The sequence below is a fragment of the Stegodyphus dumicola genome, chromosome 8, assembly GCF_044657685.1.
Source record: "Stegodyphus dumicola isolate Sdum_Otavi_A_Nest chromosome 8, ASM4465768v1".
Lineage (NCBI taxonomy): Eukaryota > Metazoa > Arthropoda > Arachnida > Araneae > Eresidae > Stegodyphus > Stegodyphus dumicola.
This window is the reverse complement of record NC_140775.1, coordinates 136,646,339-136,664,196: the sequence shown is the minus strand read 5'-3', so window position 1 is coordinate 136,664,196 and position 17,858 is coordinate 136,646,339. Positions and strand designations below refer to the sequence as shown.

Below are 17,858 nucleotides of genomic sequence, written 5' to 3'. Positions count from 1 at the left end.
TTAATTTGCTCTTCAGTAGCTTAGTGTTGAATTAAACACCTGAATAAATTGTAATATTGTATAATATGTAACTGTATGAAAAGAAATTTCTGCACTTGTTCTTACTTCTTGGGGAACAAATATAACAAAATCATTGCCATTTGTGTAATTTTCTTGTTTCATGCCATCAAGATACTGAAATTTAAAGGGCGGGATAAACAAGAATGAAAATTGGTGTAAGCGCAGCCCCTGGAATAAAGTTTCACTTTTCGTGTTTCATAAAAAACTATCATAGCAGTATTTTCAAGATTCTGTTTTAAAAAAGAAATATTTTGAAAGAATTATGGGGTATTCATTTAAGGGTGTTACAGCATCATAAGGAGGTACCACAGTTACTTGCAGTGCATTTTACGGGTGGAACCTGTTAAGTACATTTATGAAAGTTTCCGATTTGTATGTATCAGATAAAATGGAATATGTGCAACATGCCATTCAGTGGTATGAAAGATTAATATATTTATATATGTGTCTCTCTATATATAAGATTAATATAATTATATATATATGTATATAATATAATCATAACAATTTATTTACTAAAGAATATTGATTATATTATCTCCCAAGATTAGTTTTAGTAGAAATATCTTAAAAGAGTGAATCCATACATAGTAAGTTCAATTTCGAAAAATGTTAACAATGTATAACGGGGACTTGAATTTCCATTTTTACAAATAGTTTTGAACTAAAATGCATAAACATGAGGGTGTCGGGGGATAGTTACTCGAGCGATATCAATTTTACTGCAGAAATTACTTTTCACTCAAAATTGAATTAGCTAACATGCTTTATCAGAATGAGTTCTTTGGTTCTCTGCGTTGGTTCTTTATCCCTTCTATTCACGGAAATGTTTGGCCCAGCTTGAATTGCCGGTTTGGCATCGCCTTATTGCTCGAGTAAAGCAATAAGGCAATGCCAAACCCTTTGAAAAGTTTGTTCCCCTTGAAAATTCAACTGATTTCTAATCAATGGCAATGGTTACTTGAATTTAACTTAATTACTTGCTTTTAATTTATTTATTTTTACAACTGAAATTTTGTTATTCATGAATTAATTCAAGTCTCCTTTAAACATTTTTAACATTTTTCGAAATAGAACTTACTATATATCTATTCACTCTTTTAAGATATTTCTACTAAAATTAATCTTGGGAGACAGTATAATCAATATTCTTTAGTAAATAAATTATTATTAACTTGCTTTGCAGCAATTGCGCAAGTAGTAGAATAACTCGATTTCGCACTAAGTGAATTTAAGATCATACAACATTTGATATATAATATAATTATATATATATATATATATATATATATCTTAAAGAAATAGATTATCTCTTTGTGCAAAAATTATGTCTAATACGTGACCTCATTAATAACTATGATTTTAAATATCTACATTGCAACTGGATGATTTCAAGTAACGAACAGGTTCTAAATACTATAAATACACTTAAAATAGAAAATATCCAATACTACGACTTTGAAAACCTCTATACTACTTTACCACTTGAAGAAATTCATAAAATTTACTTGCTCTTCCTGAATTATTTCCACAAATTTCTACAATAATAAATACAGAAAAATGGCAACTTTTTCTTTCATGCAGACTTTTCAATAATTTTATTCAATTTAACAACAACATCTTTAAACAAATACAGGGAATTCCTATGGGAGGTAATTTTTCAAGTTCTGTTTGTGAATTATTCCTTTTTACAAAAGAATTAACTTTTATACGTTCACTCAGTAAAGAAGATCATAAATTTTACCAACACATCTTTCGATATATTGATGATGTAATAGCCTTCAACAACTTCAAGAAGATAGAAAATGTTAATATCTACCCTTCATGCCTAAAACTTAATACTACAAATACCGTGCAACATAATATAGTCTACCTTGATTTACATATTATAGATTACAATTTATTAAACGTCTATGACAAAAGAAGAGAATTCAACTTTTCAACACTTAAATTAACCAACTGGAATTCAAATATTTCCAAAAGAGTCATCCTCAACACAATTTACTTACAGCTGCTTAGAATTAAAAGAATCTGCAATACAGCAAAACACCTTCAAGAAAAGAAGTACTATACTTCGTGACAATTTTGAAAAATAACCTCATTCCTCAAAAAATAATTAAAAATACCTTAAAAAAAGCTGGCATTAGCCTTACCAATTTTTAGATTTTTTGAATTAGATAATGAAATTTTATACTTAAAGCCCAATTGGACGGTATAAAGTGGATGGCTGATTCTGAAAATCTAATGTATAAATGTACAGATAATTCTTGTCACTCCATCATCTTTCCTCTTAAAATTTGGCACAATACTTTTAATAATATTTTTAAATAGTTTTGAAATTACTTTGATGGCTAATTCTATTCTATTATTAACAAATGGGCCTTTTCATTTCTGGCAGCTTGATAGCCCTCTAGCTTGAAGAATTACGACTTTAAGTAACAAATTACTATTTTTTCATTCTTACTTTAGAGGCCTTTCTTTCTGAATTAGCCACTTTCACTTTTTCCCAGTCCTTTTTCCTCAAACTACTATGACAAGACGCCATTTTTAACTTTTTCCACATCTTTCACCCCGCTTTTGCTGTAAGTCAGGTTGCCGCCAACGGACAGTCACTTGACATTGGCTATTGCCCAGTGACATTGTTTTCCCCCTTTCTATGTCATACTACAAGTTGGAGGGCATTGGAAGTGCAAGGGATGTGCAAGCCTTTTTCGAGTTTCCTCATCACCAGAAAAGACAGCGTAGTTCCAGGTCTGATTTCGATAATTTTTTATCTAGGTCTTGGCAAGACTCATACTGCTTGTTGTCTTGTTTATTATCAGGGTTGCCACGCTACCGGGAGAACCGGGAAAAGTCAGGGAATTCGAAAATTGACCAAAATATTCAGGGAAAAGTCAGGGAATTTAAGTATTTTTGTCAAAATCTGGAAAAGTCAGGGAAGTTCATACAACGATCCCGCCCAAAAAAGTGATTTTTGCGCCGACGTCGGAAGAGGTAACTTTTCTGGCGAATTATGTATCACGTGAGTGTCATTCGGGTAGCTGGCATAGAGCCAATTTTCGCAGCTCCAATTTGATTGTCTATTAGAAAGGCAAAGCAACTTTCCCGCAACTTTTGGTTTCCAGTATTCTCGAGAATCGCATGTGCAGTGCATGAACTAAAGAAAGTACCTGTTCTCGTATAAAACAAAATGGGTTTAATCCTAGTATACGGTACCATGGAGGTTAGAATCAAAGAATATGTATTGTAAAGAAAGAAAACCTCTCTGCAACAGACGTGGCTGTGGCTCCATTCCATCGTAGAGGGAAACAGCTGTGCATGTCTGATATATCTGTCGCCAAAGCTCGAAACCGGTGTCGAAGTTCAAAGGTCACATTATCAAGAGTTCATAAAATGAATATCGTTTAAAATTTCTTTAACCACTTGCGCTAAAAAGACGTGCCACGCACGTCAAGATGCTTTTGTCTCAAACAGCGAGCGACGTGAACACCACGTCGATAAGCATTTATCACAAAAATGAAAATAACGTGGTGCACACGTCACCTAACAATCAGATTGTTTATTTCGAGTTACAGCTCTTTATTGCACTTGCAGATGTGGAGCGGCGTAAATGAGACACTTTACCGCTTGTTATATTGTAGTGCACGGCACTGCAACCGTGAAGTTTAGTCTTAGCGTAAGTGATTAAACTCTAAAGGAAAAGAAAATATTTTTTGGCGCAAGTAAATTAATTCATGGATTAGTTATTTTCAGGGGGAAAAAAAACTACGAAAATCCGTTTTTAAAATTATTGCAAAAAATCCAAGAAGAAACGTCCTTTGATAAAACGTTTCTTCTTGGATTTTTCGCAATAATTTAAAAACAGATTTTTGTAGTTTTCTTTTTGTCAAAGAGCATTTCTTCTTAACACGTGTTTCTCAATTTCCTGTACACATCGCGGAGAGGGAAATTCTGGCCGCCAGGTTCCGTCGCCAAATCCCTTGGCAAATTTTCCCTCTGCATTCTAGCGGCGTAATAGCATTTTACTTGTATGGAACCTTTTCTTTTTTACATAGACGTTCTTTGGTTAGAATAATAATGGGATTTGGCAACATCTTGATGCGCAGTAAACGGGTCATTTTGGTCTTGGCGACAATTTTCAAAATCGTGCCACAAAGCCTTACCATATACTAGAATTTTACCGCAAAATCTTTTTAAACCTTTTTTTTTTTTCCTTTTTAATAAATACCTTGCCATTTTTCAGTAAAATAAAAAAAAATAGTAATCAGTCATCTAGGCTAGCCATGTAATATAACTGTATTCGCTAAAATATCATTGATTATTCTAATTCAATTTTTAAGTAATTATTTTTATGTTATTCATATAATTTAATGTTGCTTCTTCCCTCTAAATTTATTTATTATTAGTAAGTAATATTTCCAAATTTCAGGAAATTTTCTCTGGCATAATCCTGAAATTAATTATAGCAGTATGATGACATACCATCACGAAATTTAATGCACATATTTTTTCCTTATGTATGCTGCGAAATAAATATAAAATACCTCAATTTATTAAAATAGATTTCTTTCTTTCGTTTAGCTGCAGAATGTGTGCAAAAAATCCCTTATTTTATTCCAGATTGGGAAGATTCTAATCTCAATCTTCAGTGGAGAAAACAACAACTATTATAATTATATTTGTGTTTTCAAGTGTTAAGGTGCCTTTTAAGAACATACCTCACGCAAATTAAATTTACCTAAAATCTAACCTAACTATTTAGCATTGCGTTGTAATTTATAAGGACCGGGTTAGCCTCGTGTTGAACTGGTGATGATCATGAGTAATAATTAAATAAAACATACATTTGTTATCCAATATATATATCTTAAATTTTATTAAGTTTCTTAAGTGGAAAACTAAACAAAATTATCAAACAAAGTATACCAAGAATAATTAAGAATAAATGTCCTCTGGGATTTATTGAATAATTAAGTGAATTTACTACACAATACAAGTAATACCATAATTAATTTACCTCTTAGCACAGCCAACGTACATTACGCGGATAGACAGGAATTTTCTTGAAACACACCTGGAAAACCTGGAAAAGTCAGGGAATTTCATTCTCCTGTTTGAGTGGCAACCCTGTATTATTTTTTCCTTTTTGATTTTAATATAATTTATGGTTCCTTTGCAAAGTTTTAATTCTTTAAGCTCGCAGGTCCAGCCCATAAGTTCTTGTATATTTTGACTAATAGCATACCGCTATTTATTTATTTTTTCTGTACATCGGAATTGCCTTTCCATTTTTTACACCTTAATGTGTCAATATATGCGGACGTGTCGGAAAATTGGAACAGAGAATTGAGACTAAAGTTTTTAGACATAGTTTATTTAAATTCATTAAAAAATTTGTCGCACAAAGTTTCAATTGTCTGTTTCGGCGAAACACGTAATGGGGTTGGCTTGGTTCAAAATTTATTTTTAAAAAATTTCCCTTGAAAAGCCAAAATGAACTTCAAATTGGGCTAATTAACCATTTTCCGCTTCTTAATTTTAATAATTTTTGTATTTTACCTTGATCAATCGATTAGTATTTTATTGTGTTTTATAATTTACTTTTTATTTAGCATATATTTAGCATATACCTATTATTTTACCTCGTTCAATTTTTTCCCCCTTCCCTGTGTTAAAATTTCCTAATTTGTTTAGCATATAGCTTTTTTATTAATTTGTAAATATTCAAATATTTTTTCTCCTTTTTCACACTTTTCATAGCAACTAAATATGCTTATGTTAAAGTTTTCTTGGAGCCACAGTTTTTGGTAACTTTTTCGCGAGCTTACTAAAATTTATCTTCTAATTTCCTTAATTTTGCAGCACAATGCACAAAATTTTGACCTAAACTGGTCTTTTTTCGTTTTGTTCTTACAACCTTACTTATAATAATATATATATATATAAACCCTCTAAAAAAGTGCACTCTGTGTATTTGTTGCATGCACCAGCTGTTTGAAAATCTGAAATGGTATGCAGATATACATAGCATAGAAACATTTCAAACACTGTTTAGGAAGTTTATGTAATATAACATTGGTCAAATGGACAAAGCACGTTTTAGGTAATTTTAGCCACAGGTAAAATTTTTTAAATCATAGCATTATATTCTGAAAACAAAACTGACAATTGATTTTATCTGCTTCATCAAAACAATAGCCAACATTAATCAAATCTTTCAAAGGAATTTGTTTTAATGCTGCTATTAAAAAAATGTATTTTTTAATTTTTTCCTTTCTTCTTGAATAAAGTATTAGAAGATTTTCAGTTTTTTAAATCAACAAATTTCAGTTTAGGTTATCAAGTGCTTCTCTATAATTTGTTTCTATTTCTAATATAGATACTTGAGTTTATAAGCAAGAAGTGAAACATAAGCATTTCGAAATTCATTTTTTCTAATAAAGAGTTCTTAAATAACTTTTTGCTTTTGGGGATGTGAATTCTTTTATTAAACGGTTCTAAATTTGGCGATTTTAAGATTAGTTTCTATAGAAAGTTTTTAATTCCAAGATCTGAGAATTTTTCGACATTTTTTATATATTATATTTTTTTTAAAACATCGTAACGTTGATAAATTTCATTAAAATAATGTTAATATATTGAAATTATATTTAAAAAATAACACTAAAAACATTTTTATTTTTCTCTGTCATATTGTAAAGTTTCATTTTGGCAACTTATTATACAATATTTTGAATCTGAAAAATAAACAAGGAATAGTGCTATAAAGCACAATTTATGAAACAACTCTTAGCAAATGCAAAATTAGCTATGTAATTAATTAAAAATGTCTTGTTTTTTGCACTTTTGCAGCTGAAGATAATGGTTCGGTAAAACCATAAAAACGAGTCCTGTGAAAATTTGAAAATATAATGCTGATTTTTTGTTGTTTGACTTCTCAATTGATATTTGTTCAGAGTGTTATTGTATCTTAATTATAAAGGTAACTGTTAGTAAAACGTAAATGTCACTTATCTTCTTTCAAATATGTCCAACTATTATAAGTGTAAAATATTTAATGCTACTTGATAAATTGCATAAAGTTTATTTTATTCTCAAACTTATTAACAATTAGTTAATTAATTCATGTTTAGTAATAATACATACTACTTAGGGATCTATTTTATTTTTAGGATGGTATTACAAAAGTGAAATTCAGGCATAGATAATATTTTCAATTGAATTTATTCAGTTCCCATTTGCTCATAGATCCTGAAATTTTTTCATTAATGGTCCTTAAAAGTACTTAATTTCTGTGTGCAGAAATGTGTCGAACCCTTTAATTTGCTGTATATAAATCTTAAAGGAAAATTTTCATGTATGTTTTCACCAGTTACATGAACTGACATTTTATTATAACATAATTAACTGTAGAACTAATTAAAAGCCATGTTAACATGCAATAAATTGAATGTTTCAGCTTTTAGTTGTAGCGACACACCTGATGTTAAAATATAATCTAGAAGTGAATGAATCCTAAATTTTCTCAATTCCAAATCCCAAGATTCTCAAATCTTTTGAATTTCAAATCTGTCTTTTAACAGTAACAATAAGGGGAAAAGTGCTTTTGCTTAATTTAAAAAACTGTTAATTAAAGAAAAATTTTAACTATCCCTTTAATAAAAAATATATTAAATATTATATTTAATAAGAAGATACAAGTGAAGTTTAGTAAGAAATGTGTAACTGAAACTCAAGAATCTTAAAGTTCATTTTCTAATATAATTTGACAAAAAGTATTTGAGTAACAGCTCCTCCCTCCAAGTACTTGTGAACTGACATTGGTGATGCATAGCCATTAAAATTGTAGTAACCATTTTTTAGAACATTTTTACTAGATTGGGGGGGTTATCTTTCAAAATTTTCTAGTTAGAGCATAAAATGTATTTTTAGATTAGAATTCGAAAGATTTGAGCTATGAAAAAGGAAGATTTCAGGGTTTCAATCTTTTTCATGAGTCGAGGATTTGAATATTCCATTCTTAATGAAACCTAGCAAAGTATGCATAAAGTTAAGAGCTATTTTTTTTTATTCATTCATCTTGTGATCATTCCCTTATTTGTTTTAATATTTTTGCTGTAACTTTTTTATATGCATTTTTATTTTCACTTTTATTGTCACATAAATTTTCTTCTGTATTTTTTTCTCAAAAAGTTTACATTATGGAATCTAAATGCCAGCCATTAATTTTTATTCTCTAGTGTCTTACTATTTGAATGTGTTAAAACTGTCAAAAACTTGATCTTTTGAATCAATGATGTTAATGTCCTCAGCATAAATTTCTAAAATAATCCATGAAATTATGTTATGTCCTATGTAATAATAATGGTTATCAATAAATCTGATGATTGGCTTTTACAGATACGAAACTGTAGATTGAAATTGGAAGAAGCTAAAAATGCCTTGTATACATCTCGACATCATAGTTCAATGATGCAAGCTTTTATGAAAGAAAAAGCTAATGGACGGTTCACTGGTGTCTATGGAAGATTAGTAAGAATTGTTTTTAACTTAATAACATTAATGGAGGAGTTCTCAAATGGTGTGGAATTCCTCTTCTAAGTGGTAAATTTCATGATCAAGGAGGAAAATAACTTAATAAGTATAGCTAAGATCTGGTTCAAATTATATGGCCCAAAACCTAAAAAATGAAATTTCAATTTTGTGTAAGTACAGTAAAATCAAAGGAAATATTGAAATATATTAATAAGTATAATATTAGCATATATTAATAAACATGTAAATACACAGTGATATCAGTTCATGAATGTAATTCATTCCTGAAAACTATTTGTCGTCTATGATCATTAACTGAATTTTTCCAAATATATTAATATGCAAAATGGATTAATTTGCTCATGGATTACAAATGATTGCTCATTTAAACTTTACAACAGTACTTTGTGCGCAGATTTATAACAAAAAATCAACTGAAATCATTCAGTGCAAGAGCAAAAAGATAAACACATTATTAAACAAATCAGATAAATGAAAACTTTTTTAGTACCTCTGTGATGGAGAGTGAAAGAGATATTATTTCCATTGTCTTTTGAAGACATTTTTTCCCCCTTTGCTTCATGTCTTGTTATACATACTGTGATATACATACTTTGGTGTAGCTGATGCTGTTCATTGCAGGAAATATGGCAGTTCTAAACATGCTTCCCCTTTAAATTTTCAATTCCTACAATTCAAACATGTGTACTGCCCTCATTTTCCATCCTGATCAATTTTTTTTTTTTTTTTTTTTTTTTTTTTAAGTATCAGAGAATCGCTGTTGGGTTTTGCAGCTTGTGGTGGAGCAACAAATATTAGGTTATTTTCTGGAGAAGCTGTGCTAATTTTCTATTTTTAATTGGAAGTTTCTTGGATGGAATTTATCTCCAAGTATAATCTTGTAAAATTTCTCCTGACTTTGCTTTGACTTTTACTAAACGAATATGTCCATCTTTTGATCTAAAATGTGAATTAATGGTTGGCTGTTCATAACAGATTTACTGTCATAGAGGGTGGTTACAATTTCTTCATGGTCAAGAGATCAGTATCCTGAAATCTTGCATAGGACTTTTATATATATATATATATATATATATATATGCCTATGAGGTACTTCTACCATGGTACAGATGGCAGTACAAATTTCCATGTGATTCTGTTTACTACTGTTCATTCAGAAACCTTTTCCTAATCTATATTCTTGAACAGTATCACTTCCAGTAAATTAGCTCCGTTATGCGGATAAATGATATGTGGTCTTCCTTATGAGCTAAGAATCGTCAAAAAGCTTTCTGTGGGTAGAGAAAGAACAAGCTCCATGTTTACTGCTGTATATACAGCCCATGTGAAAAATCACTACCCATATACCAAAGCTCCAGTCAAAATGACCCCTATAACCTTGAAAATAGATCTTTGAGAAATGGAACAGTATGCACTTTAATGGCATTAGATTTGAAATAATGTACTGATAATGATTGCTGACTTGGGATAAATATCAATAATTTGGAAATCATTTTTAAAAAAGGTTGTGGAAATTAACCAACTTCCACTGTGTAAATAACTTTTAATTTTTCATTTGAAAGAAAATTCCCAAATTGTGACAAAGTGGTTGTATTAATATGTAAGAACCCATTCAAGTTTTTATTGCTTAATCAGAATGTTTTTTTTAAGAGTGAAAAACCATGAACGTAGTTAGTAGCCATTTTTCCCTAAATATACACTTTCAAGTACTGTAATTTCCGGAAGAAAGGCCGCATTAGCGTAAACGCAGCACTCGAGAAAAATGGCGAGAAAAAAATTTAAATTACACAGAAACGCCGCATCAGCGTAAACGTCGACGTAGATTAAAATGTCGTAAACGTAGATTAAATTGCGCGTGACATCGTCGTGGGCCGTATAGATGCAAAAACTCAACCTAAGTCCTGATATATGACATACCAGTTAAGAAAAATGCATGAAATGAAACCATAACTCAAAAATAAATTAAAGGTAAGAAATGTATAGCTTCTGTGCCGTTTAGAGACATTTTCAAAAATTTTCCGCTCCCTTCTTACTTAAAAACTATTCAACAAGTACTTGTACCCAAACTGATGGGATCTGTATTTGGCAGAATGCCAAGAAAACTCCATTCATGCTGAAGGGGAAATACGTCAGAGTTCGTTATTGCGAGGCAGGTGGAGTCGTGTCTGCCTTTGAAAAAAATTGCAGAAAAGGCAGGGGTGGGGAGAGGATGGGTCCTGGAAGATTCATCAAATGGCAGAGGAGAGAGACTATTCAAACTGATGAGAATGTTGATTTGAAACTGGGAAGAGTGTTATTGTTCTGAGATCTCATTTAGGGTGAATAAGGCATGTAGGTCCATTCAAGGGAAAGAATGTAAACAAAATAACGTTCGCAAAAAGCAACTGAGTGGTCTTTTGTGTGGGAACAGCACCAATCTATGCACAATGACAAGGCCATCCAAACTATGTACAATGACCATCATAGGAAATATTTTATTTTTAGTGCACCTAAACGCCGCATGGGTAGAAACGCCGCACCCACGGAAAATTTAAGTTTTAAACACGTAAACGCCATGGCATTTCTTCCGGAAATTACGGTAATTAAATTTGATTACTTTTTTCAGTTATTTATTTTTATGTTTTGAGGATTCAAAATTATTCCAAAAATTAAATCATTGACTACTGTCTCGATGATTCATAGTTTATGGGGATCGTAAGTTTAATTAATTAGTTTAATTTAATTAGTTTATGGAGTAAGTTAATATGTGGAGTATCTTTTACATTTTGCTAGTGTTCAGTGCATTTAAATGACTATTCTGAACTGATACTGTTGAAATACCAGTGTTTAAGTCGTGATTAAGTTCTTTAATACATTTTTTAACTGTAAATTTTCAGTAATAACTTATTGCGATATTGTTCTGTGAATTCACATGCTTTTTCAAATTCATTTACTCTGAAAGCTGGTGTAAAGTTTCAGTTTTAGAAAATGTTTCAGTTTTCATATTGAGTTGTTTTAGCAATTCTTCAAGCTGTTAGCACTAATTTCTAAACTGTCAAATTCACTTTTTAAGTTTCGTAGTGTCTGTTCGTTTGACATTTCTTTACTTTCTTAATTTAACTGCTTTTTCTTTTTATATTTTAATACATTCAAAAATGTATTTTTTAAGAAGAAATACCGTATTTGACGGCATATAAGACACACCCTTATTTAGAAGGCCACATACAAGGAAAAAAAGTTTCAATAGTCCGCGCGAAAGCCTTTCGGATCCAGCCTTTCGGATGAACATGAACAATTACACCCGTTGGAAGTTTTTCTTTCGGGTGAGTTTTTCTTTTGAATATGAAAAACGGCAGTAGTTTTGTGCTATCAGCACAACATGTTAGAGACTACCGTTTATGAGTTTTTTCATGACCTGTGGTTTTTATGGTTATTGATTTAGACCCTTTAATACTCACAGTCTTGTTGGATGGTACATTAAATGTGAGTGGAATTTCATCCATGTTTCCTATTTGACCGAGCTCAAAAGAAGTTTTCTTGCGTGCATTTATAACAAACCCATGAAATGCTAGTATTTTTTCTTCATGATATGCTGGCGTTTTCTCTGGAATAGTTGTTTTTGTGCACATTGATAAGCCTTGCCTTTTCATGAACCTGTAATATCAGCCCTCAGACCCTGAAAAGTTCTGATTTCCATGTTTTTCTGCAAATTCTTTGGCCTTATTGATTATCATTTTGGTTGAAACACTTATCCCAGATTTACTCTTATCTATCACCCACATTTTTACGGCATTTTCATGTTCAGGCCAAGATGGAGCTGGGCATCGAAGGTTATGTTTTTGTTTTTTAGCAGTCTTCAGTTGATCTTCCTGCAGACGCCAAGTACGTATCATTTTTTCGGTAGATGGTGAACCAAAATGCCTTGCTGCTGCTCTGTTTCCGTGCACTTTGGCATAGTTAACACTCCTAGTTTAATTGTATAACTTGATCTCTTGCTTCCTGTAGTCATATTTTCGAGAGTATTTTTTTTTTTAACAAATAGTTTTAAGCACCGATACTGACATGTTTATACAGAGTAGAATCGATACCGACACGTGTGTTAGCTGAGTCAAAGAAAGTCTATGTAAAGAAAGAAATTCTCCATAGATGTAATGTGATCGTCAAACCTGTTCGAACTTCGATATCAGCTTCGTGCTTTGGCACTTTTTGGCGACAGATATTTCGAGCATGCGCAAAATAATTATGGCAGGTGTAGAAAACGTTATGTGTGTCTAGACCTTTATCCGGGCTAAAAATAGCATTCAGTATTGAAAGTTAACCTGTGTCCTTCACGTATAAGACACAGGTAACTTTTTTAGACCAAATTTAGGGAAAAAAAGTGCGTCTTATATGCCGTCAAATATGGTAGTTATCTTTCAAGTAGAAAACAAAATTATTCTTCTGATGAGTCTTTCAATAACAAGAATTTTAAAAAGTCTTCAATTTAATATGCAGGATTTGAATTTAGATATCCATAAATCATGTCGATATCACTTACAGGTACTACAAATACTGTATATTGCAACCATCAAAAGTAATTAAGGAAAGAATTTTCTTTCCTTTGCCATGTGTATGATATTGTAAGGTTTTGATGTGATAAATGTTCCATGGTAAAGAAGCTAGAATTATCCATTTTTAAGCTAATAATCCAATATCTTTAGTTTAACCCATCAACGAGCCCGCCTCTCGGAACGAAATGCTTTGAAAACGGTCGCGTTGTCAGACAACAAACCCCTCCAAAAAAAATCGCTTTCGTTTTCTGAAATCTCTCTAAGATGGCCCATCCTAAGGCAGTATGTTTGCTTCCCCTTAGTGTGATGGATAAGCCATAAAATTGCCTCCCCGCTTTTGAATGGCAAGAAGTAGTTGTTGCGTTTAGTTTCGTCTCCCTCCTCTTTCTTTGTACTAGTAGCCTGTAGACTTGTTTCTTTTAACATGTGACGGCCGAATTTTCCGAAATCTTTTTAGAATTTTAGCTTCCAAGCTTGTAAACTTTCAATTATTCGACATGTTTTATTGGGCGATATTTTAAGAAAGATCATTATTTATTTTGTTACACAATTTTTTTACTATTTACTTATCTGTTTTATTTAGTTTTAGTAGGCCAATTTATTTTGGGAAATTAAATTTTAATCCATTCTTTTACCGACTCAGTTTTCATCACATTATAAGTCCATATATATTTACGATGAAAGTACAATATTTATCAGAAATTTTTGGAAAATTTGACATATGCATTTATATTTTAGCGTTGAATTTTTTCCACAAGTTGTTCGTTAACAGTCGAGCTCATCTTCGTCTTTTGAGCGTGGAATTGGCAAGCAATAATCTTCTTAATATTTTTCGGGATTTTATAGCAATTTCTAGAATTTTGGCGGTGGACAAATATTTTGGTAAGTTTAGCTATTATACAATTGCTACTAATGTGGAATTTAAAGCCAAAAATGTATTCCTTCATTGATTTGAGAGATCGCATTTCGAATTGAAACGGAAGTTTAAATGAATTTGATACAATCTTACTACAGACTAGAAAGAATTATTTCTCTGTGTTGGATGGATTTTTCTCACTTTTCTGCATTTGATACATTAAATGCATAAAGCAGACACTCACAAATAGAATTTAAATAAATTTATTTAAATAAATTTCTATTTTCATTTAAAATTTGTCATTATTAGCACCTCCCGCAGTTTTATGCAATCATAGGATTTTCCGAATTCTATTAGGTCGTTAACATAATTTCAAGGCCTAATGGAAAAGTGATAATATAAAAAGACTATGTCTTGAGTACCAATAGCCAAGTATTTGTAATTAAATAAAAATAAATATTGAATACCAGCCGCTTTTTTATTTATTTTTAGTCATATAACAAAAGATAAACAAGAATACTATTACATCTAAGAATTATTTAGTAAATTATTTTGCTAATGTTTTATGAATGAGGAAACATGGTAAAAAGTTTTAATGATTGAATTCACCGTTAAAAATCAAACAAACTCCAAAATTCCTTTTTCCCATGACTTCGTAAAATGTTTTGATTAAATATGATTTGAATGAGTTTTCCAATTCTGTTTTGAGTGATATAAATGAAGATATAAATATTATTAAATTAGGATATAAATATTAGGATATAAATTATTATTAGTAATAATTTTTGTATTATAACTTAGCAGAATATCGTTTACCGTTAAAAATTATATCTAAAAGAATTAAATTTTGAAAAAGAATAAAAAATATAATTAACCGTTTCATTTTGTCCTCTATGCATCTATTTATATAAAAAAGGAATCTGGCTAGGGAATTTACGACTTGTATATGAACTAAAAATTGGTACCTTGACAAAACTTGTCAGAGCATAAAAAGCTTAAATTCTGTGATATTAGTGTATTAATCATACTTCTGTATCCGTATATGCAGTTTATAATTACCAGCATAAGTATCATAATGGATTTTATTAAAACGACAAAACTGAATGCATGATCCTAGCATTATCAAAGTACGGCTCTTTATCCCGTTAAGTATTGCTTGGGTCGTAACCAACACGAGTTTTATTTTTGAAATATTATTCCAAATAAAACAGGAAGCGTTAAACTATATGCATTTTAAACAGTTTTACTTTTTTATATGCATAGAAATGTTAAGTAGCTTTAAATTGTACTTCACTTCTGAAACTTCTGCGGTATTATTTTTAGAACAGATCAAGGACTTTAAAGAACAAGTACATTTCAGTAATATGCAACGTTAATGATATAGTTCAAATGTTATTGAACAGCTGTACGATTTGTAACAGTCACTGGAAGAAGCAAAATTTATCTACAACTTTCCCTTTCTTCTCAAATTCGTCTGATTAGCAAGGATTGAATAGATAATTGTAAACGTCTTTGCTAAAAGTAATAACAATCGGGAAGAATCCTTTCTACCCCTGCCTCCTGGGAAAAGAAAATGACTTGGAAGGGAACCTGACCTCCGCAGGCTAACTGACACTAAGGTCTCTAAAGATTATTTCTAGTCAATAGAGTTTTTTCATTGTAGAAATACTCATTATCTAGAGCTATCTTTTTTTCTAGCCATTGTAAGCTACAGATATAGTGGGAAAAAATTCTCATTTTACATAATTTTCGGATAATTACATTTTACATTAAATAATTTTAGATTTTCATTAACGCATTCGATGAATATGGCAGAATAATAGTTTGTTGTAAGCATTGTAAATTTCAACGTTTTTTAAGTAAAGTTTTCAAGTAAACCAAAAGTATCGTTAACCTTTAAACAAGATTATTAAATTAGTCTTATAATGTTTACTGTTTGGTTTTCAGTGTTCTTAATTTTCATTTTAAAAACATAATTTAAATAATCTTTCTTTACGCTAGTCGCTTTTAAAATGTTTACCTATGTAAACACTTACTAATGTTTAATGTAGCAACTTTGTATGTACTTAACGAAAGACTTAGAGGAATTTATAAAGAAAACTAGTTCACATGGAAAAAATCACAAAATCTTCCCTACAGCCAACGTATTGACCAGAAACCCAAACCAGGTCAAAATACTTATGATCATCTCTTTTATCCACATAGCCATTGGTAAACTTTTCAAACTTATACTTGTTCTTATTGCAGTTAAAACAGAAATGTGAACACTCAGATACTGCGCTTGTTAAAGTTAGTACAGTCTGCAGCTGATTCTATATCTGCTGAGGTGTTTTCGAAAAAAACTTGAAAGATAATAAATTATGTTACCTGCTGAGTCATCGAAATATTATATATTTGTTTATTGAAACTGAAAATTTTATAATTTTCTATAAAACTGCAATGGAATTATTGCATTGAGTAATCTTCAGTGTGATGTAATTAGTGTCCTAAATATAAAAGTATGTAAAAATCAAATTGGAAATTGCAGCAAATTAGTCCATAGAAATATGCTATGCCTGTATTAATCTAGTAGCAATAAATTATTCATGAACATTATAGTATGCATGCCATATAACAATTTGTCAGCAGTACAGGGAACAATTTCGATATGCGTGCCTTTTCTTTTAACATTGTTTTTCTCTCGTTACTTTCAAGATAAACATATAACTTGAAATAGTTTTTCTTCCTCCAGCTTTCACTTATTTATTTCTTAAAATATCTCCACTAAAATCAGAGTGATATTATCAACGATTTTTCTTTATTATATAAATATAAAATTTATCCTTTATTATATAAATAATTGAAATGCTTAAATTTGACATTCTAATAAATATTTTATAGTAACTCTCTGAAAAATTTAACTTCTTTTAAAATGTATGAAAAGGAATTAAATCGTGTATTTTTTCCAGTCTTAATGATAATAAAATTTTAGAATCATCAGTTATATATCCGTATTGATTATGAGAAATTATCTCATTCTTCTTTGAGCTGGAAATTGCTCAATGGAGCTTCTTCCAGCTAGAATTTGAACTCGTGTAAGTGACAGTAGATCAGACTATCAGTCGGAATGCCTGTGGTTCGTATTCTGCTGATAGGATAACAGATTTTTCGTTTCCCCCCCCCTCATAAAAACGCTATGTCTCTTCAATGGCACCCCAACGAAAACATGTCAGATGATAATTCGTTAACACATGAATTATTCCGACAGTGCCTCGTGCTTCTCTCTCGCCCTCTAAATGAAAACAAATAATAAGGAATTACGCCATTCTCACTATCTTGTTATAAATGGAAGTCCTTCCAGCTAGAATTTTTAAGACCTCCTTATTAGAAGCACAATGAGGGCACTGCTGAATTTTCGCATTTCTTGCTTCGAAAAAAATCCAATGTCTCTGCATGGTATCTTTCTGTTTGTGCAACATTCAAAATTATTCTGCTTTCGCAAATTTTTCAAATTTACTTTTTCTTGTATCGTTTTTCCATTTGTTGTATATTGATAGGTGAAACAATGCAGATTTCTGTCTATTTTCTTAAGTTTTCGTATCGGCAGAAAAATATACTGTCGCATTGAAAATTGGTTTTAATGCTGAAAATGATTTGATTGTTTGGTTCTATTTTTCTTTTTTCTTCCTCTAAAGATTTATTTTTCTTCCATATACTTATTTATTTATTACATTTTAATCTAATAGTCTCCCAAAAACTAAAGCGATAAAAAAGTTCTTTGATTCCAAGATAAAAGAAACTTTCATTATGCTTTGAATTTCTTCAGCAATCTTTCACCAGTAGGATTTATTTTCTTCTCTCACCTACTGATACTATGT

At 30.7% G+C, this 17,858-nt stretch overlaps 1 protein-coding gene across 2 annotated transcripts in view; it reads left to right on the top strand.

Moving 5' to 3' along the window:
• The window catches only part of LOC118203882 (structural maintenance of chromosomes protein 4-like), a 233,953-nt gene that overhangs the window by 134,081 nt on the left and 82,014 nt on the right, over positions 1–17,858 (top strand). For both annotated transcript variants that reach the window (XM_085822460.1, XM_085822461.1), the window contains exon 14: positions 8,461–8,592. In XM_085822460.1, the coding sequence (XP_085678586.1) occupies positions 8,461–8,592 (132 nt within the window). The remainder of the gene's footprint in view (positions 1–8,460; positions 8,593–17,858) is intronic.